Source organism: Filicampus tigris, chromosome 20 (genome assembly GCF_054856515.1).
Source record: "Filicampus tigris isolate MCC_2025a chromosome 20, RoL_Ftig_1.0, whole genome shotgun sequence".
In the NCBI taxonomy this organism is placed as follows: Eukaryota; Metazoa; Chordata; class Actinopteri; order Syngnathiformes; family Syngnathidae; genus Filicampus; species Filicampus tigris.
This window is the reverse complement of record NC_141236.1, coordinates 13,025,920-13,049,062: the sequence shown is the minus strand read 5'-3', so window position 1 is coordinate 13,049,062 and position 23,143 is coordinate 13,025,920. Positions and strand designations below refer to the sequence as shown.

The 23,143-nt window shown below is 45.6% G+C and overlaps 1 protein-coding gene across 2 annotated transcripts in view; it reads right to left on the bottom strand.

Annotated features, from left to right (window-relative positions):
• Nucleotides 1–22,961, bottom strand: part of xkr6b (XK related 6b) — a 32,060-nt gene extending 9,099 nt beyond the window's left edge. For both annotated transcript variants that reach the window (XM_086019474.1, XM_086019475.1), the window contains exon 1: nt 22,257–22,961. In XM_086019474.1, the coding sequence (XP_085875600.1) occupies nt 22,257–22,816 (560 nt within the window). In that variant the 5' untranslated portion in view covers nt 22,817–22,961. The remainder of the gene's footprint in view (nt 1–22,256) is intronic.
• Between the last annotated feature and the right edge of the window lie 182 nt (nt 22,962–23,143).

Sequence of the window (23,143 nt, the reverse complement as noted above, 5' to 3'; positions counted from 1 at the left end):
AATAAATCGACTATAATTGTGCTGAGCTTGTAGGAGCTGACAACCTTTCACATCACTAACAAATTCACAAGCCCATAACCGACTCCACGTACAATCTGAAAGGCCGCAACGCACGCAAGCCCCGAGGCTTTGTGAATAAACTTTGTGTGTTTAACGTAAGCGCCGCCATCAGCAACGATTCTAGACATCGGCAGTCGCCCCGGGGCTTGAACCGCCTTCCCCGCTGGGATGAGCGCTTCTTACATAAGCCGGATGTCTGTTTCCGACAATGTTTACCGATAATGCGGTGCAACCTCACAAAAGGTCGTCAATATGTCTGAAACTCAACCTCAAAAGGAGGAAGGAGATCCTTTTACTTGTCGCGCAGGAGCAAAATCATCAAATCTGAAAATTCTCAGAGCACACCACCAAGCCAAAATCAGCAACATGGGCCCTTTTTTTTGGAGACAGGCGCACATGCACTCGGCGTAAAAACTGGCGTGTCTTCATTTTCATGTTGGGGCAAGTCTAGTTTAGTGTTTTGGGGAATTTGGCAGACAAGCGCACCAGACAATTTGGTGACAGAAAGTAGACTCGACTTTAGATCAGGTGGAAGTAGGTCTAAGTTGCGGCGCAGGCAGTGTAAGGCGATGTTGGTGGATCTGATCCAGGCGCCGGCAGACAGATTGTGCGCTCTTGGGATGTGTGTGGGGCATGGGGGGGAGGGTCACATTGTCCAAGTCCCCACTTCCCAGCAGCCAAATTTACATCATCCGCAAGTGGAGATCTTGCAGGAGTGCGTGTGCACCAATCTCCTGCATGGATTCTCACCAGTGAGCACGTTACGCTTCCACCATTTAGACTGCGCACCTCACCTGCACTGAATCTAAAGCGAATGAGGGGAGCCGCTTCGATTAGGCGGAAATCAAGTCGGCCGTGTTCACTCCCACAAAGCACAAACGCCCATTTTCACCTGTGCCCGTCTACGAAAATCCCCAAAGAAAGAAAACTCCACCCATGACCACGTGACATTTATGCAACTTTCCGTTAGCTCGTCAATTGCCTTTCCCGTGAAATGTTAGCATAGACCACACTGTAGACTAAGCCTAACCCTACGGCTACCCAGGCCCTAAATCGTAATGGGGGTGTTAAGACCTGCAGTGTCAATCCAGCCTTTGTGGCTCAGCGTGTGTCCTTTTTAATAGTACCGCTGTTCCTCGATCAGATACGTCTTCTTCATCCTCCCTATGGCGGCGATTAGACCATGCTTGCTACACTGGCTGAGCCCGGCTCCAAATCTCACAGTCAGTCCAACACAGGCAAACGCACAACGATCTGTGACCGGCGCCTAAGGGCCATCGGCGGGATGCGGGATGGATGGATGGAGAGATAGAATGGAGCGGGCGTGATGTGAGCCGAAAGAGGGTGGGAGGGAGGATGATGGGGAGCGTCGAGCCTTGACAGCTACTCGGCAACTACACCACAGCAACCAAGTCAGTGTCCTGCTAAATGCACAGTAACTGCACGAAAAACAAGTAAGTAAAATGGGATTATTCTTAAAATTAAAAACAACTATAAATGACTGATGGAATCAAGTTGAATAAATCACAAATGACAGCATCATTAAATACGATTACATATTGGTTTAGTTGCTATTTTCACAACAGCAAACACTCAGCGCTAACGGAATGAGCCATAAGACTCACTTGGATGACAAAACGCTGCTTTGCTTATTATTATTAATTAAAATAAATAATAACAATAATAATACAATTAAAATGAATTGAAAATAAAATTAAAAATATCCGTCCATCCATTATTACAATGATTACAATTTTTCAAAAATCTAGAGCCCACCAACCAAACGCCCTGGATTGGGGTGGCTCAGGACCGACTTGTATCCCTCAGCCTGATCTCAGGAGCAGCAACGCAGAACGCTCACGCCCACTCCTCCCAGCCGCTCATTTGTTACCATTAGCAACCGCTCTCAGGTAGCGTCACTCGGGAAGCCGTGCGACCACGTGACGCTTAAGTTAAGGCGAATGGAAATGAGGCCTCGGCCTCTGCGGGCGCCCCTCCGCTGCTATCTCTTCAAACCAAACCGTATCGACTCGCAAGACAAAAAAGCCGAGGAGGGAACATCGCCAGTTATCTGAGAACGCAGATTGCCGTCATTGATGAAAAACACCGATTGGACAAGGACACTCAACAACCCCAAAAAATCTCTCTATCTCTCTAGCGATTGATCATGTCTGCCAGTCATTACGAGCTATCAAAGGCAACGGCTCAGCGCTGTCCAATATCCACACCAGTAATTAAATGACGGTCAGGCTTAATCAAATGACTGATTTCCTACGACACATGAAAAAACCCAGCGCAGCTCTGATTAGCCCTGTCACCACATTACAGCCAAAGTCAACTCTTCAAGACGATTAGGAACCAAAGGAAGAAATACAATCAACCCTCACCCGGCTTGTCTATGAAATTCAGGTTTGTATACCATAGTGATGACTAACAGACCCATACCCAGGTGTTTGATTGTTATGCCAACACATAACAAAGGAATGACTTATTATGAACTTACTACACGCAGCTTCAATACTGTATCTCACGCATACAGTAAGTAGCCTTGACCACATTGACAACAGGGATGTAGCATAATATATCTCATAAAGCCACGAACCCAAGTGTCTGGTTGTTATGCCAACACATCACTTTCAGAAAGATTGTTTTGGCGTTCGTAAACTTACTACACGTATCTTAAATATAGCCTTGACATGGCATACAGTACATTAACATTGCAGGGTGTAAAACTGTATAAACCACAGCCTTTTTGTTATGCCCACAAGTAGGATTGTTTTGACTCGCATAATCTTTTTACACGTAACCTTTACTCTTTACTACGTCCCACAAACCTTTGGCATAACATATATACTCAGGTGTATGGTTATTATGCCAACTCATTGTTTTGACTAATATAAACATACTACATGTACAGTACCATTAATATGTCACACACACACAGTGGCCTTGACACGGCATTCATTGGCAAAAAGGATGTAAAACTGTCTAAATTGTCCCGCAAGGCCCCATAACCAAGTGCCTGGTTGTTATGCCAACACTGCTTTGACTCACTTATGTGCAATTTGGGATATTTTTTTTAATTTTCCTATTAATGCAATGCCTGTAACGTGGAAACACATTTCATGTAAAAATAAGAAAATTGAAACGAATGGACATGTGTTTTTCACAGGACAGCGACGATACGTAGAATATAGGGGTGTAAACCTCATTAAATTGACCTAAAGGGCAACATAACTAGGTGCATGATTGTTATGCAAATTTCAGAGGAATGTTTTGATTCAGATAAACTTATAATAAACACAGACAGCATTGTTGTTGTTATAACTAGCTATGGTGCTATAGTTGACATTTTCTGTATTTCTAAAAAAAAAAAAAAAAAATTCTAATTATGACAGTGAGTTAGAGATAGAATATGGCATGTTATGGAACAAGTTTTGCAACAGCTATTTTGTGGGATGTTTCTGTGACTAAGGTGAAGTTTGCTGGAGACTCTTGATATTGTGTATATCGCAGCGTTACAACTGTGTTGTTATATGTTGTCTTATTACTGCAAAAGCATAAAGCTACCACAGCCTCTCGCCAGCCTTCTTCTTTGCTCTTTTGGAGCGAAACAGTCGGGGACAGCCAAGAGTGAAATCTTTCCCTTCATGCTCCAGTTTGGCGAGTGCTCTTCCACCACAGGAGGAAGGAGCAGATTATGTGGCGGATTAAGAAGAAAAGGCTTTGACCCAGTTGCTTTTCAAAGAGAGCATGACCAAAAAAAAAAAAAAAAAGGGAAAAAAATGCACGATAGCTGGCTTTTGTTCACACTCAGCATAATATGTCTTCTTATATGTTATGTAAAATCTGCTTTTGTCTTGTCTACAAATAAGAGTTTTTGAAGTTACGAGCCGTCGCTCGGTCAATTATGTGTTTTGAGCCAAAATTTGTAGCCGTAGCTCAGTGAATAGGCAAGACGTTTTCAGGCGCAGAGAAACTGTCTGCAAGGTAAAAGAATTGTCTCTCTATTGGAAAAAAAAATGCCTGAAAAAAGAAACTTAAAACCTGTATGCTTGTGAGTATTGTTATATAATCTTTGTTGTTATATGAGCTGCTGAAAGGCTCCTAAAACCGCCACTATCGATGCTAATCGTTAGCATGTCAATGGTGTTTTACACTGTGTGTTAATATTAAGCTAGCAAGGCCTTTCTTTAGGCGGTTGTTTGGTTCTTTTGAATACACAACGTGTAATTCGCTTTGTTTTTATGATTCGTTAGTAGTTTGTGTGCCTCACTTGCAGTTTTGGTGCCTGTTTCTTTCTTTCCCCGTGCCTGGCGATAACACAGGAGAGTGGAATGGCGAGTGCCAAGTCAGCACACCACGAGGAGGAGGAAGAGGAGTGTGGCGGAGATAAGCGGCAAGGGTGCGACTCGGCAGAAGTGACAGTGTGATGTAGTGACAGTGGAAGCGGACGAGAGAGGAGGAGGCGGCGGCGGTAGACGCTCACAAAAAGAGGCCTAGGGAGGACGAGGGGGGACGAGCGGGGACGAGGGGGAGTAGGTAAACTAATCACTGAGCACGCAATGCAATTTTCTGGCTCTGTGCCTCGCACTCGGCTTCCTCCCACCACGCCGCCTCACGTCTTGAGGGCCTCGTCGTCGTCTTCTTACTATTCCGCTCACAAACGCCGTTTCTTCCCGCTCCATCTATCAGGCCGTACCATTTCTCCGCCGCCCCGTTCCCATTCCTTTTTTTTTTTTTTTTTTAACGCAGGCCCCCCCCCCCCGGCTCCACCCAAATGGATCGAGCCGCCGAGGTGTTCGGATGCGAATGAGTGATCGAGTCACAGGAGCCGGTGAGTAGAAAGCAAAAGCCAAATCCACCGGCGTCTATGGAAAGCCATTTGAGCTTTTATTTGGTTATCCTCAACATCCACCTTAAGGTCCACGTAGCCTGCTACTACATTCTTTATCCTCAACTGAGAACAACATCAATGATATTGTACATCCATTGTATTATTTCATTCCCACACCCGTTGAGAATCGAAAAGGAATCGAATCGACAAGCAGTATTGATGAGGGGAGTGAAATCCCACAATTCTTCTCAATCTGAATGATCTACTAGTGAGAAACAAGAGCATACTAGCACATGGACCTCGAGATGGGCATCAAAAATATCGTATAAAAGCTAAAACGGCTTTCCAGAGGTGTGTGTCGGCCTAGAGGAGCGTTTGATAGCTCGAGCCTGCCCGCCCGCCTGTCTCACTAGTTTGCAGCGGCGTGGTGATGATGATCGATGCTCGCACCAGATATGCAAATCAAGGAGGCAGCGCCCCTTGCAGGCACAACACACACAAACACAATACAGACACACAAGCCTCTGCTATAATAATAGCAGCAGTAAACGGGTGCTCACACCCCTTTTTTCAATGGGGGATAACATTTTGAGGCCTTGATTCACCACGTGAAACGATGTCGGAAAAACTGTTTGGTGAGCTAGCATCGCTCATCTGTCCAGGATTCTGATTGGGGCCTACCTAAATTCAAATAAGAATGACAACATTTGGGGTAGGAGTTTGCCAAAGAAATTGGAGACACCACTAAAGACAAGATTAATCTGACGAAGAAGAATAACCAACAATTTTCAAGGTAGATTAGATTCCTAATCATGATAGTAATAACAACGCTGTTTAAGGATGGCGAGACCTGCGACGTCATTGTCAAACTGCATTAGCAAGACGCCAGTGTGCCCCCCTACACTTTGACATGCAGTGTAAGTCAGCCCATCCATCATCATTGACACCAGTGTCGCCGTGGAGGCTCCAAAGGACACGCTTGATAACGCAGCACAACCTTAAAAGTAGAATTGGACCATTCAGAGTTCTTACTAACAACGAAAAACAACGGCTCAAAATCACGCGAAAACACTTTTTTAACAGCCGCCGGCAAATAAAACAAGACTTTATCTTAGGGAACAACGGAAGCATTAACTCCACCAAAATCATGCCGTTCTCTCCGTTCTCGGACGCTGTGGCCATGTCCTCACATGACCCCACTGGATTGTCGTGGGACAATAACGAGGCGCTCTAAATCGGCCATGCCTGTGCGATGCCCTTGTCCACACGTTGGCTGTCACATTGGATTTTCTTTCATTTTTCATGATGGGCGCACACCCATGGCCAACAACGAGGCTCTCTAAAGTGGCCATGCCAAGCCAAAACTCCGGTCCACATTCTGGATGCAGAGTCGGACTTTGGTTTTTTTCTTCCCCTCACTCTTCCGCAGCCGACAACAAGGTAAGGCACCACTATGCAAATCATAAAAAAGTCGATTTTGCATAGGATGTCCCCTTCGAGTCAAACAAGTGCGCCGCATTCACCAGCCTTGCATGTGACACTTGAAAACACGACAAACGACCCTGTCACGCACCAAGTCTGCTTCCTGTCGTTCGCATCATGCGCCCGGGTGTAACACATCATCACACTGCGCCACCCCCGGGGAATCCAGAGGCCGGCGCTGACCCGAGGGGATCCGCTGACACATAAAACCTACGTGTGAGCTCAAGCCCGATTCTCAACAAAGTCTGTGGCGAGAGGGTGAGGAAGACGTCTGGAGATGAAGCGGGGTTGCCTGAGGTCACGCGCAGTTCACGCCGCAGTGGGGGTACTAAAAAATGATGCAGGAGCAATAAGGAGGAGTTGCCAAGGTAACCGTGCCTTTGCCGGGGCCAAAAAGGGACAGCCGGGCTCCGTAGCTGCGGGAATTCTGTCGATGCAGCGGAATGGATTGTCGACTTGTGAAGAAGGAGTTCAGGACATTCAATTTTGGATTCTTGCATTGCCATTCAAAAGCACTCTATAGTGTACATAAAATCATGAAATCATTAAAGCAGCACTGGGCAAGAATTCGACCTTAATACATTTTCTTTCACAACTCTTTTGATGAAACATTGACTTACAAGTAGTTGAATGGGACATGCCCTGGGGGGGTCTGTATCATTTTTACAGGCACTAAGCAACTTTGAGGAGGATGGAAGCAACCCTGGCACCCAAAAAAAAAAAAATACAAATGTCCTGAATTGCTTTACGGCATACTCACTTCCTCCCTTCGCTATAGGGACGGAAGTCGATTCGAACGTCTACGCGCTATTACTGGTGTCATGGCAGAAGCCCTAAAACAGGCAAAAAAAACCCAAAAGTATTCTTTAGACAAATTTAGATTCATTACCTCATCGCTATTCATCTTTCACACAGCCAATGGAAATAGAAATGTCATTCAGTCCAACTTGCAGGCCAGCGAGAGCTCAGGATTTCACGACACGACAATGTGGTTGACTTTTGTCAAAACACTACCGCTTTTGTCCACATGGCGCCGCCATAATCAACAAAAACGGACATATGACACAGTACTGCTTTAAACAGAATGTAAAGAATGAAACATTTTTTTTTGCTTCAATTCAATGGTCACTATGCTGCTCCATTCGGTGCCCATATCCTGGCCACCAGGGGGCAGTATAATACAGACATATGGATAAACATGGAGACAAAGAAGACGAGCAGACTCTTTAACAGTAATAGTAGTCATTCTTCGCATTTCATTGACGAAAGCTGATTGAGAAACAAATGAAACTCAAAAGTCAAGTTCCGACTGTTTTATTTTTTGGAGTATGGCAGAGAATAAGTATGTTTCAGGTCTAATGGAAGCGGAAAGAGTGGCTGGGCCAACGGTGGGACAACACCGCAACGTTGTGTTCTAACGGCGGGCCGAGAGCGTCCCCCCCGGGGGTTGCTAAGTGGTGGTAATCGGACTCCGACATGTTGCAGTCTGGGAAACGTGATGAATTGGAAGCACGGCGGCGGATGTAATGTAAGCGGCGCGGAGCCAAGGCATCCATTTCATTGACCAAACACGGCTACCCAGACCCAGACAAACAATAAAGTAAGTATTAGCGGAAAAATATTCAATTGCAATACAAACGGTTGGCCATCAGGGGGTAGTATTTTTGTTTTAAACACACACGTAATTTTCTTTGTTTTATGTTTAGTTTGACGGCAGATAATTGGCCGAACGACAGCTCGTATCTCAAAACACCCAAGTCGGGTAATTTGTATCTCGACACCTCTCCACTTGGATGTGAGACATATCTGCAAGGCAACGTTTATAAGCCCCTGGATCATACAAATTCTTCTTTTCCTCCTGGAGTAAGAGTGTAAAAAGTAGGACAGGGAGAGTGGCGTGGCCTGGTCTCGGAAGGACGACGCCAGCAGCTGATTTTACTCCACTGTCCTCTTGGGGATGGTGGTCAAGACCCATACTAATGCTTTGCTTCACCTTCCAGGAAGAGGAAGAGGAGGAGGAGGAGGGAGAGGGTGTGCGGTGTCATAAATTGAGCGGCGGGCGGTGCATTTGGTACTTGGGCCTTCTGCGTGGCCTCACCCGACTAATGCGCCTCTTCAGACCACCGAGCTCACGTTGCGATTAGGGAAAACCATCAAACGCAAAAACACAATGTTGGATGTTTTGCTCGTCAAACTTGGCTGCAACGAGTTTTGCTCGCACCAACCCCATCAGAGGACGGCAAAGCGATGATGTGCGCTGAAAAAGTGAGCCGTGGCACTTTGATTCCAAGATAAGAGTGCGATGAGTCGCGAGGCTGCGGCGGGAGCGACGAGCTTGGCCTTTTGACGGCTGCCACGTGCATCAGTCACTGTGCGTAGCGGGGCTCGGACGGCTGATGAGACGGACGGATTGGAGGAATCTGTGAGGCCGCTAAATACAACACAAATCAGTCAAAGACATATGGAGCAAATTACAAATTACAGTGACAACTACTTACTACTTCTCACTACTAATTACTGTAACTAAAACTATTATTTATTTCTACAAACACAACTCCTAACTAGTAGTGACTATTCCTATGACTTCAACTACTACTATGATGACTACTTCTTACTAGTAGTGACTACTCCTATCACAACTGCAAAGACACGGTACTCATACTAGTTACGACCACTAAATCAACTATTTTGGTACTACTACCCACTTACCGCTACTAATTACCGCAACCACCACCGCTACTAACTACCACAACTACTAACTAGTAGCTACTACTCCTACTGCTACTATTGGCATAGCTGCCAACTATGTACAAGCAGCGCGACTAACTAGTAGTGGCCGGTCCTATTAGCACTACTGTATGCAAATAATCATTTCAAACAATACAAATGATTGCAAATAATCAATGTATTATATGACAAAAAAAAAATCCTAATTAAAGGGACATATTTCCACCGAATGAAAATAAACGAAGCAAATACAGTGTTTCCATCGAATGGCGAGCGTGAGTCAACATTGGCCATCTGTTCTGATGAACCCACGCGGCAACTCGGCACCTGATTGGTCAAGCGCATCGGCAAACATGTTTACAACGTTTGCACATTACATCATTTATGGAGTGGAGAAAGCTGTGAACTTCTGCGCCCTTATTGCTATTGCCCGTACAAAAATGTATTCAGTTGAATCGACGCGCCTTCAGCGTTACATGTCGGCAGCTACGCAAACGATTCAATAATGATGTGTTTTACGCGAGCCTATTTTGCGCACCTAAACATCTGCCAGAGGCTAATGAGGCCGTTTGGAGCGTGAGGTCTCCTCCCCAAATTTTTGGGAGCGGGCCGCATCAAATAGCTTAGCGGTGGGTGACACACTTTCATCAAAGGCAGCGCGCGGGCGAGAGCGAGCAGGAGAGAAATTGCCTTTGAAAGCTTCACTTACTTCACTAAAGTAGGCCTGCAAGCGCTGCAAACAGCCCAAATGCAGGCAGGAAATGGATGCAGGTCAGAAAGGGAATCACATGTGCTGCTTCTTAAAAGAAAATAATAACAGTTCAATCGAATCAAATGGGATCCTATACGAGGGCTGGCAATAATAAATCGGCAAAATAATCAATCCATTGTTCATAATGTCAATCAATCAATTCTAAATGGCACTATCACCATTTAAGTTGATGCGATAATTCTATTGTGTGTATAACTTTTGTCTTACAAAAGTCCGCTAGCTTAATGTTAGCGCACAATGCAAAGTGCCATAAATGGGCTAACATAACTAGCATCGCTATCGCTGTGGTAACTTATAAACCTTGAAACAACTGATATTTGAACACAGTCTACTATGGCCACTACCACTCCTACTATTACTTTACTACAACCACGCGTACCAACTACTGCAATGATTAACTATGAAATACTGCGATCGCTACTTCTACTACCACTGCAACTACTACTTGCTACTACTATACTGCAACTATGACTACAACAACAACTAGCGAGTAGCGATTACCAATGCGATGACTACTACTAGTAATGAAACATCACATGGCAATCACATTTTTTTTTTTTAATGGACGTGCCTTTCTAATTGTCATTTTTCCTACATTCCTTCACCCTGAATATCATTCCTAATAAATTGCTGGGTTCCGAACTCTTCCACATTTCTTCCGAGGCTCGCCATTTCACGCGTCCTATTGACCCACACGCGTCAAAGCTTTGAAGAAGGCCGCGGACCGAGCATGCTCGCTAGCGTCTGGTCAATAAGTCATTAGCCGAGGCTTCGCTTGTCCGCGCTCACCTTGGGAGAACGGAAGTCGCCACGGCACTAATTGTCGGCGGCAACACACAAGATGCAAGGATGACTCTGGTCGCTACGTCGCAGTTGGAAATAGGGAGTAGTGCATCGTGTCAACATAAAGAAGAGTATAGAAGAAGTACAACTGAAGGACAGCTCTATTCCCTTCACCACTCTGCTTTAAAAGCACACCAAGATGAATAACAAAAGAATCCACCCGTCGATGTCGGCTGTCGGGTAAGTGGCGGCAGATCGGCGGCCTGCTGGGCGCCGTCTCGGAATGACCAGACGGGCAAAGGGCTTCAAAAACCTCTCCACTTGGACCTCGGCGGGAGGCCTCAGAGCTGACAAAAGGGTGCTATGGCAACAACATGTGAAAGTGGCGAGTAACATTCGCCACAAGTGCGTTAGCCGGGTTTCGCGAGGAAAACTTTGCTCTTCTAGGATATTGGCGTTTTCTTTTTTTTTTTTTTTTTTTTTTTTAACCAGACACTATTTCTAGTTCCCCGTCAGTTGGTGTTCTAGCCGTGTAGTGTAAAATAATTTCAAAACAAACAAAACACAACAATACAAAGTTACTTTGCGAGCAACTCGGGGCAGAGGGCTCTGCTGCCCCTCACAGCAGAGAAAGTACAGGAGTTTGAAAGTTACTAGAATCCATGGGGCATAATCATTTGTGCCCCAAAGCTCAATTTAAATGAAAAAAAAAAAAGACGCACAGAGCGCCAAATTAGCACAGAAGGAGGAATGAAGATCAAGGAAAACAAACTTGTAGCTTAAAGACATGCTTCCAAAATCAGGTCAGAAAATATCAGGTTACTATTTTTAAATATCAGGCTGCTGATTTAATTGCAAATGTGCCTTGCTATTCGGCTCATAAATTTGTAAATCTAATGTCGGCGCTTCACCATCCTCCCTTCCTCCCTTTTTATTTTTCTTTGCTGTAACTCTCAGTTGGGACCGCAGCCAAAGTGACCTCGCCACAGTCAAGCGTCGTGGAAACGAGAGGGCCCGAGCGGAGCGCAGACATACGGAACAGACGTCGCCCGGGACGGAAGCGCTCCAGCTCAGACGCGGCCCAGAGGTCGCCCCGTCGACAAGGCCGATCGAGGCCGGACGGCTTGACGGGAACAGACGACGCGCTCGGCCGCCTTCGGCCGCGGTCACCTTTGCAAATGGCCGACGTGTCTTTCGTCTTCATTAGCCTTCCTTTGACGAGCGAAACCAGGGCGTGAGTGTAATTGAGCTGCGAGAGTGGGCTAACTCCAGCCACGTCTTTTTATGCTTATGAAGTCAATGGGCAAAATGTGTAAAACGTTTTCATGTTTTTGATAGCATTTTTTACACCGTTTATACAATTGTTATTGCGTTTTGGATAAAACAAACAACATTTTTCTTTTTAAATGTATGGACAATCACAATAATCGGGGATGTACTGAAAAGCGATATTCCGCCTGGCGTAATCGGCATCTCGAGAGAAGAAAACGTGTTTCTGTGTTGTAAAAATGTCTGACAAGTTTTTATTTGTATTTTTTCGCAGCAAATTGTGACGCCGGCAAAATGAGCTGCCAGATCATTTTAATTGCAACTCTGAAGGGCAGATGTTGCGCAGCGAGCTAATTAAAGCGAGGCGGCGTGGCGTTATTACTGTACAAGTCACGTAATCGAGACAAAGCCGTCGGCGCTTTCGTCTCCTCGTAATCGACTCAGACAGCCGGCCTTTCCCGTTTCTTTGCCTCGCGTTTGTCGGAAATCGACTGATGTTTAGGCTGGGAAACAAAATTATCATGATTGTGACGCGTGTAATGAAAACTAGCGCATCCAATTAGTGTCAAAAGCACAATTCAGTTCTGAGATTAAAACGTGCACAAAAATGATGCTAATGCTAACAGCTATCTTTGTTATTTCCATCCAATATGAAAGAATATTTGCTCATGTTATTGTTAGAGCTCATTTAAAACAAAAAGCATGTAACAGTACATTTAGTATTTTTATGTTTGTTTATTTTTGTGCATAACAACAAACATAAGTTATTAAAGTTTGTTAAGTATTCATATTATTGAGTTGTATTTTTCAAAAGTTGTATTTTTTTCCAAAAATACTCCCAAAATTCTTTTTTTGGGGGGCTGGAAACAATTTCATTCGCCAGACAATGATGCCTTGAGATATAAGTTCAATTCATTCCATGACCATGCATGTAACTCAAAACACAGGAATGCCATAAATGCAGTCTAGCCCCCCCCCCCAAAAAAAACTACAAAAATGTTTGAATGTATATTTTAATGAGGAAAAATAGCACTCTGTAAAACTGTAATTTATAAAAACATACCGTAACGACCTAAGTGGTTTCTACAGAATGAAATCATCACACTGCATCAATTGAATAGCCATTGTATATACTATATTGTTTATTATCACGACTCCTCTCAGCTCATTATTACAGCATTAATAATCAGTCGTTCTTTGCAGAGGATGAAGAATATACGGCTGGGAGTAATGCTAATTGTCTGTCTGCATGTGTTGCTGCACCATTTGTGTTCATCCCCTCACTTTAAGGGTTTCAGCGCCACATCATAGATGCTATTTTATGTTAGCATTAAGCTAGCGGACTGAAAGACGAAGCTACTGTGTGTGGTTGTTTAAAATACACAGAGTTGAAGTTTCTTTAAATTTGAGTTACGAACTTGGTCACGGAAGGAATTAACTTGTAAGTCAAAGTAGCACTAAAGACATTTGACAATACTGCCGTGGATGATCCAATTCCCAAAAGAACGCTTTTTTTTCCAAGGCGAGGGATAGCATTGCGATAAATTAAGCTCATTTCAAAAGGCGCCCTGATTAGACATCCCGCTAATCTGGGCGCACGGAAACCCAGAAGAGTCTAAATCCACTTACTGCCCAATGTTTTGAGTGCGGGCGCAAAACACAAAATGAGAATGTGCCAGCACTGGGAGGTTAAAAATGGGTCATTTTGGCAGCAGAACGGCGCACGACCTTGAAATACGTCCTGGCACAAGCGTGCTGTACTGTTCCTGGACAGCCCAGTGCGCTGACACTGTCCTCTCTTAATTGTATCCTGCTAACTAATTGATATGCAGGGAAAGGAATGACCGTTTTGGTCCGTCATATCCCTTGAAGGAATGCCGGACTAATCCACTCAGACACGCTTGCTGAAAATATCTCCCTGATGCTTTTCTCTCCCTTATTTTTTTCTTTTTACTCCTTAAGCCACTGTGGAGGAATCATTAAGCGAAAGAGCACTGGCCCCTGTCTTTGAACTGCATTGACTGCTCATACTTTTTCCCAAAATTTTACACGGAGAAACCGTATACTGTGTCTATAAGTGTCTCCATTGTTCATTTCTTAAAAGGAGTTATACGTTATATGTTGCACTTTCCTAAAGAGAAGAGATTTGAGTTGGGTTTTTTTGACAATGGGCATTTCAAAAGATATCTCCAAGCAATAACAAATGCCAATGCACTTTCCTTTCCTATGAAACAGAAAAAAAAAGATTTAAGAATCCGTCAGTTGAGTTGCTCAATGCCAAAAAGGAGAGGAAATGAGTGCAAGGTTGACGAGAAAGAGCGAACGATGCATGCGGGCCAGAATGTGCGCTGGCCTACATATAAAGAAATGGGCCAACCCGCGCTCGCCCTTCAATGATCGAGCCTGGCAACGAGGGGCGAGACATGCAGCCCAAATCAAAGCGCTCTCTCTTAACGCCGCATGCGGCCAATTTTCACCTTGGCGATTTCTCGGCGAGCGTAACGGCTCGCCCGCAGGAGCGTCGCCAATGCTAATCGTACCAAAATGAGAGGAGATAGCTGTGAAGTGCGGCAACTGACGGCTCAATTACGTATAAAGCGATACGTCGGGAATTACCGCGTCGTAGCAGACGACGTTGAAATCGTGAAATGGATACGCATCGTAACAGACAACGATACGTCGTGAGAGCCACATTGTGCTCCGCTGCCGGAAGACACATGAAAGCTTGTATTATTCCCGTCCTAAACATCCAGATGCCAAGGAAAAAAAAAAAAAATCCATCTTTGCAAAGTGAGGCGATGCCTCTTCCCTGCATGTTGCAGCGCCAGCATTCCTTTGGCGCGTTTATCAAACATCTTATCAAAGAGCCGTCAAATGTTACACCCAACCTCGCCTCTTTTGGAAACATTTCCCGTCGACTCGGCCTATTCTGAAGTCATTTTTAAAAGACGCGAGGGAACATCAAGGAGGGCCGTTAAAAGCTGATTCGTCAACGGAGGTCGCCGCTCTGCTAACCTTGCACTTTTGTTTGCATGTCACCAAATTGTATGAAAACCAACGCAGAATTTCCTTAAATCCAACTAATCCATTGCAGACGCCAAGTGGGAAAAAGGGAAATATTTTCCGAGTTCTTTCTCGAATTCTATTGTGTTTCTCACATTCTTTATCAAATGGCTGCCACTCGAAACATTCCGGCATATTGTTGAAAAAAACGGTTTAACGGATGGTATTCCACAAAGCATTCTTTTATTAACAACTCAAAGCAATAATAACAACAAGCCTCCCGGTCTGCTCGCCAACACTTGGACAGGTTGGGACGCCATCAGCGTAACTGTCAAAAGTCAGGCCTTCAAAATAAAAACATGGCAGTATAATAACAGTTTCAAAACACTTCATTCAGCTTATTTCACTCAAAGTATTTTCTATTTATAGAGTGCAATGACGTGGCCCCAAAAAGTGTGACCAAACTGTGTTATTACAGTGCATGCTACGGCTGACGAAAACCGAACTTAAGCTGTATTTGTGTCTGACGATGAGTGTTAGCATGCATGCAATTGTCAACGATTGAACAGTTTCGCCTCACCAGCCACATTTCATGGTCCTGTTCGGCCAAAGTTGTCTTACTAGTGAAGACAAGGAGGAAACTAGTACGCTGACCTTGAGCTGGATGTCAAGAGTATTAAATAAATGCTCAAACAGCTCGCCCTAGGTCAAGTGCGCTAACGCCTGTGGAGAGAGGACAATATAAGACACGGACGGTTAAGACAGGATGGAGGATGTACAGTACAGTCACACGTAGGCAGATATGATATGAAAAAAAAAAAAAAAAGTCCGAGAACATTAATAGCTGTAAGTGATAGCCCAGGTAGCGATTGTATGTTAACGTGGCGGCATGGCAACGCCGTAGCTTAAGCGCTAATGGATGGGAAGAGGAGGTACAATCATAGCAGAGAGCACACCTGGGAGTGCAAGCCGCACCTCGTTCAACAGACAAGACAGCATATTATGGGATGTATAATACGAGTACAACTAGCATGAAAAATTGCCTTTGTGCGCAAGGGTTCACACTCTCAGCAGCTATCCGCCGGGCCCGATCATTATCTTCTCCACTGGCATTTTTGGGGATAAAAAAACAAAGGCGGACCAAGCATTTAGATATCTGGCCAGCGTTCCCCAGGTGGGGATACAGCTAGCTTTTTTTCACAATTTCCAGTTTTCGGATTTTTGGGGGGGCGCACTTACGCACCAGCATGAGTGAAAAGTCACAGTTGAAGTCGTCAACTCATGTAGAAAAACATCACACTCCAGATTTAGCCCGGAGAGGAAATAGAATCACCAATAGCTTTGCTGATGACGGAGGATGGAAGTGATGCAGTCGCTACAGCTGCCAACCAGGCCCGCACACACACACACACACACACACACACACACACACACACACACGCACGGAACAAACAGCACGTACTACAAAGTCAATAAATCACCAGCCAAGTTCCACAAAGCGTGCATGCGACAAATGTAATGAGAGCAGAGAGCTGCTGTAAGCACGCTAATATGCACACGAGCCAATTGAGAAAATATGCACGTATGTGTCAGTCAAAATGCACGAGTGAATTGTTTGGAAAACACCGGCGAGCTTGCCTCGTAATACTTTCACGCCTGTACGATGAAACAAAGTTAGTCCGCTGTCAATCACAAACATGTTCCATTCCACGTGGTTTTTAATCATTTCCCAGAAACGACTTTCTCCAAGCTTCTGATTGGCTAGGAAAAACATTTAGAAAGTTAAGGGGTAAATTGAGTCGAGGGGGAACGTTTTGGTGCACTGATGGGGGGGACCAGAACGTCAAAAAGCGCTGATGAACTCGTATTTCCAAAAGCATCACTTTTCAGGAAGCCCCCCCCCCCCAAAAAAAAATCGCTGACATGTCAGTTGAGCCATTAACGTTGCATCGTCAAAGAGAGGAAGCCATTTTCAACCCTTCATATTGGACAATAAGGCGAACAAAAATAACACCCACGAAATTGAAGCTGACCCCCTTTTTTTGTCAAACCTACATTACTTTCTTTCAAATACGGCAAATGCGGCCGTCTATTGACCTCGAACGCATTTTTTCCAAAAGTATAACTGCGCATGCCCCTTTTGCACCGCACAATTGAGGGATGATGCGGGGCTATGCAAGCGGCATATTGACTTGCTTTTCCAAAGGCCGGAGTCAGCAAGTGGGGGGGGGGGGCTTGGATGGGGGCTTCATTGTCCATTTTGTGCACCACCTCCCACTCTGATGTCAAACGCCTCCAGAAACAGGGCGAGGAAATGTGAAATCCGAGAAAAGCTCGCGTGTGTTGTGAGCGTGGATCACACGGTTGCATCCCTGACCTATGAGGTGTGCGCACACTCGCGCACACACACACACACACACACGCACACACAGTCCAAGCATGTGACGCGCATGCTAATGTCTGTCTGCTAGGCCCATCTGTGCTTAATATTGCCGCTTGTGCGTCTGTCTGCTGGCCTCGGCTTGAGAGTGCAGCGTCAAGGCGACGTCTACAATCAGCGCTTTAATCACACTGGCTAAATATAGCAAGCCAAACACACCTTGGCCAAGGCTACACCTGAAGTAAAAAAACAAAAAAAAACAACAACATATGAACGGAACCGTGATAAGAAGCAACTCTGTATTAAATATAGGATTCATATTCATATTCAATTTGGGTTGATTGGTTTTGGAAATAGGACAATGCACGGGATCTGCTTTACTGGATCTGTGTTTTTGGAACATAATGTTACTGTCTGATTAGTCACCATACATTTGTTTGGTTGCTTGTTACTAGGCAGAATTAAACACGGAGGTGTCAAACAATGATTGGAGAGACAGCGGCATTGTCTTCATCAACTCTGTATTAATCATCAAATGATTTACTGGTTCATTTTGATTGCATTGAAAAATCATCTTTATACACACAAAAAAATACAGAATATAACTCCAATAATATTTTTACGTTGTATTTCTTTTTTAAGTATTAATTATATTTTAAATGAAGAGCTCTGCCTGAGAATGTAACATCGAGATGTGTTAAACAACTTTGTCTGTGTGAAACTGGGCAATCTGGATCTGGTCCAGATTCAATTTAGTTCTATTTTTTTAAGCACATCATAGAACAGTGCATAAATGTATTCTTCTTAGGGGAGGTTTGTGGGACAAAATATCAGCAGCCTTTGTTTTTCTTTTCTGGTTCAGAATCGGTACACAAGTATAAACACTTCGACACCATTTTGACTATTACTGTGATTGGAATTTTGGTATCCTCCCACTAAACGACCAACAAAAACCATGCTTCCTTACGTTAATAATCCCTAAAAAAAAAAGTAAGTAGTGAACCTCTGTCACAGCGTCAATCAAAACTGAGCAAATGTTTTCCAGAGAAGAGAAGAAGGAATCATTTCCCGAGCCACACATTCTGACGGTGACATTCATGCCTTTCTGCGTCTTTGCCTCCAGCTGCGACATCTTCGCTTCCCTGGGAATACTCGCTCCGTTTTTTTTTTTTTTTTCCTGCCACTTTGATAGGCTCCTCAGTCATGTAATTACAGCTGTAGCTAATGGCTAAATGACTGGTGCAATGCACGCGCGTGTGTGTTGTTGATGAATAACACCTCTCGCAGTCCCAAATTCACCCAATATTGCCACCTACGCAGAAGATTGTGTTCTGTCACAATATAAGCACCAAACCTAACAAAAGGAAGGGTATACTCTCTTCTTTCGCCCTAAAAAACGAACAAAGTTTGTTTCTAGCTTTTTCTGTTCCTTAATAATCAGCAGTAGAAGATGGGTTGGTTTCACCAAAAGCACCGATTTCAGACCAAAAAGCGGAGAAAAGCCAGATGTACATTGTGTGTTTTTAAAAACAACAATATAGCTTCGCCCTTTAAGTCCGCTGCCTTAATGCTAATGCTAACACATAATGTACGATGCCATTATTGTAGCGAAACATTTGCAACTGTGTAACCAGAGTCCCAAGTACAAATATGTAAAAAGAGTCACAAATATATAACCAGAGTCACGAATACACCAAACCAGATTCACAAACGCATCGCCAAAAATTCACACATACGTAACCAGATTCACAAATCTATAAAACAAATGTGCAATTTGTCGATCTGTCGTATCTAAATATCGGGTCTCGGGATTGAATGTGATCTCACATGTGACTTTGGATGGGACACAAATGTGTGCAGTCATTTGCAAGTAAATGAAGGGACTTGTGTGCCCTTCCATATCATACCACCAGGGGACGCAATGTACAACGTAACAATCCTCCCTGGCATATATTCTCTATCCTCTGCGAAGAACGACTAATATTACTACAGAGGAGTTGTGACGTCTCCATGTATGTGCGTGTGTCTGGATTGTACTGCCCTCAGGTGGCCAAGGTGCGCACACTCGAAGGAGCAGCATAATGACCGCTGAATTGAAGCAAAAAAAAAAAAAAAACGTGGCAGAAACTGTTTAATTCTTTACGTTGTGTCTTTGTCAACAGCCTCAAAAGTCTGCCTACTCGTTTGGGCACTTGCAGGCCTGCCAGCCATCTAATTGCTGACATCATTGCGTGCCGTTGAAGTGACTTTTTTAAAAGCAATCGGCCGGGCTTGGTGCGCGCGCTTGTTTATTTGGTGTGAAATTGCAGCACGCTGTGTTTACAGGAGAGACGTCGCCGACTCCACTCGCTCGCCCACTGAGCCTCTGGTGGCGAAATTGCTATAATTGCCAATTATTCCGCGTTTCCGGCCAATTGTGACAAATTGGAAGGGAAGAAAAGAACGACTCCCAGGGCGGGGCCGTTCTGCCGGGGATTTCCCTTCAAACTTTGCACTGATGAAGCCGTGTGCAACATGGCAGGATTAAAAGACGCCAGTGGAATCCTCGCTCATCAAAAAAAAAAAAAAAAGGGTGATGCCAGTCTGTGGGCCAGCCGCAATGCACGCTGGGAAGGCGGCTAATTGATTGTGGAGGTGAAGATAAAAGTGAATAATGAGACATGACTCCTGTCAGCTCTTGAGCGTGATTTCCTCTCCTAATGAAGTTGCAACGTTCCCGCTAAGCGATGCTGATACCTGAGATGCAAGTGGCAAATCCAGGCAGGGAAAACGAGCCCATTCAGCAAGCGGGCAGGCCACAATATTAGGGACACCTGCACTCTCAACAGCCGGCTGCAAAACTGACACAATATGCTGCATTGCATCATACTGACAGATGTTTCTAATATTTTGACTTTCTCGTGCAGACATGCTAAGATGACCAAAACATTTCTGAAAAATCAATGATTGGTTCGCTTTTACGTGTATTGATATTTTTATTTTGTTTGTACAATGTATTTATTTACTATTTTATTAAGAATGAATGCATTTTTTTTTCATCCAAATTTGATGCCAGTTTTACAGAAGCATACCGCATTCACTTGAAAATAAACCTTTTTTTTTGTGCAGTTTAACAATTTGGCTCTGCCTCCTGTTTATTTTTTGGTGTAATTCCACTGTCAACCACAAGATGGAGGCACACTACAGTGTTTGGCACTACATTTGAAAGGAGGAGGAAAACAGGAAGCATTTCAGCTCAGCTACTCTAGTTTTTGCTGAAGATGATTGAATGTGCAATTCCCTTTAATCCTGCTTTTTACGCCTACACAAAACAACGTCTGTAGGTTCATTTAGTCTTTTCTCTGTCATTTTGCCTCACCCCACGTCCAACTTCTGACTGCATGCGCTTGTAAATACTGAGCGAGCATGTCAGGACGTGGATGCGACACTTGTCATATTAGCTGATAGGCCTTGTTAAAAAGAACACAAAGTGTCATGAAAAAAAATTAAAATAGCGAATGCGAATGATGTGCTAGTATGCTCTTTGTCCTCACTAGTAATAGTAGTGTGTGAACCATGCCTACCAGTTGGGCCGAGTAGCGTCCGAGTGCAGCACATTCGTTTACTGGTAAGATTTAGTTGTGTGCTAGTAGGCCAAAATTGGCATCAGAAGTGGAAAAAATGGTACAAGTAAGAAACAGTTGTGCTCCTAGTTGTTTTACGAGTACACTGAAGTGTGTAATTTGTGAAGATGACGAGCATACTAGTACTTGGGCCTTACGCCGGAGCTCAAGGATATTGCGCAAACGTTCAATCGGTTTTCCATAAAGGCTAGTGCGGGTGCGTGTGTGTGTGTGTGTGTTACGACAGAGGGTCACTCACAGGGGATGACTGCCAGGGCCGCTGTCTGCCCCTCAGACACGATCCGCCTGGCTGCCCACTGCAGGGTCAAAAGCTGCTCGTGTCATCTTAGCTTGGCCAGAGTTCAGCAAAAGGCTAACAAGCCGATATGGAGATTATTGGCCGGCCGCGAGACCACCACCACGCCAGGCGGCAAACGATACGGTATTAAAGAGGGGGGGGGGATTACGCCCACATATACACAAGTGTGCCGCATCGCACCTGCACGTATAAGTTATGTTCATACTGCAACTCAATTCCGATTTTACATTGCGATTTTTTCCAAAACTGACCAAGGCCTAGAAATTGGATTTGTATCGGATGTGACCCTATAGTTTAAACGCTCATCCGACCTATACGCCATCAAAAGGCGACAAACGTCCTCACAATTGTTCGACAAAACATACAGCGGGAAAAGCAGTGGTGGACCAAACAGCCGAAAACTATCAGTGGCGAAAAGAAGATAATGTGAAATACGTCAGGACTGAGATGGCACGAGGGGCTGTATTTACATACCAATTTGAATGGGTGCAAGATGTCTGCTTAGACCTTGTCCACCAGTGTCACAACATCTGTCCTCAGTTGTGGGTGGGCAAATTTGGGAATGGGGGGTCAAAAATACCGAGTGTTGCAAAGACACAATGACATCATGTCTGTGGCTGGGAGGTGGGGTGTTCGGGGTAGTGTAGTTTAGTGGACTGCGTGAGAACAGATGCTCCGTCGGGAGTGTTGCAATACCTATAATTGGAGTCTTGAATGCAGCTAGGGGAGGAAGGGAGCGGGGGGGGGGGGCAGTGGGATTTGAAGACACCTCACGCACGCACACACGCACTTTTACTCCCCGCACAAGCGCAATGGCGCATTGTGGTGAAGTCGCCATTCGTGTTTGAACACAAATGCAAGTCTCCCCCTTCCCATCTGCAGTTGAATTGTTTCTGCACGATCCAAGCACAAAGAGGACTTTCTATTCTATTCTATAGTGATTTAGATATGCACCTCGGTGCGGGTTATTCCAGGTGACAGGAGCGCATGCAGGCGCACGCAGCGTCCGACGCGGCTCTTACCTCCACACCTGTCCCATCTGAAAGACGTGCAGCACACTCTGCCAGACCCACACGGACAGCCGACAGCATCGGTCCCGCTGCAGGCTGGCAGCGGCTCGGCGGCTGCTCAGCCCCTGCACGGAGCCCAGCGCGCCCTCCGTGTAATCCTGCACGAACCACCTGAAGCTGAGGATCTGCACCAGCACCGAGGGCACCAGCACGAAGAAGAGCGTCACGGCCGACCACAGGAAGTCCCGGCCGCGGTAGTAGTACGCGGCGAGCCACACGTCGCTGCCCACGTCCCAGAAGAAGACCAGCAGGGCCAGGACGATCCACAGGCAGTCCAGCCACAGGCGCTGCTCCTCGTGCGGTGGCCGCGCCGCCTCCCTGCGCCTGGCCCGCAGGTAGTGCAGGCAGGCGCTCCGGCAGCCCCAGTAGCACGACGACGTGTTGCAGCAGTGGCAGATGTGGAAGGAGCTGCCGCTGTCGGGCCCCTCCTCCCCGGTGCCCACCACCTCGTCCAGGTTGCGCAGCTGGGCAAAGCCGGTGACGACCCCGCGGCCGTCGGACTTCGCTGCCATCTTGCCCCCGGTCGTTGGCCCCTCGTCCTCCTCGTCCTCGTCCCCCTCCTGACGACACTTCCCGGACACCTGTTTTGCACCCGGAGCCCCGGAGCCATCTACGAGCCGCCGCAGCTCACCCAGGCTCCGGGCTCGGAAGGCGCGCGCACGCCGCCGCAAGCCCCGCCGCGGACGCAGCGCATTACCCCCACCCACCCCAGGTCCGCTGGCCCCTCTGCGGATTCGAGCACTTTAGAGTGGGAGCGAACAATGTTTAAACGTCCATCTCGTCGACCCCCTCCTCCTGCTGGTGCTGATGCTGATGCTGCTGCTGCCGCTGCTGCTGCT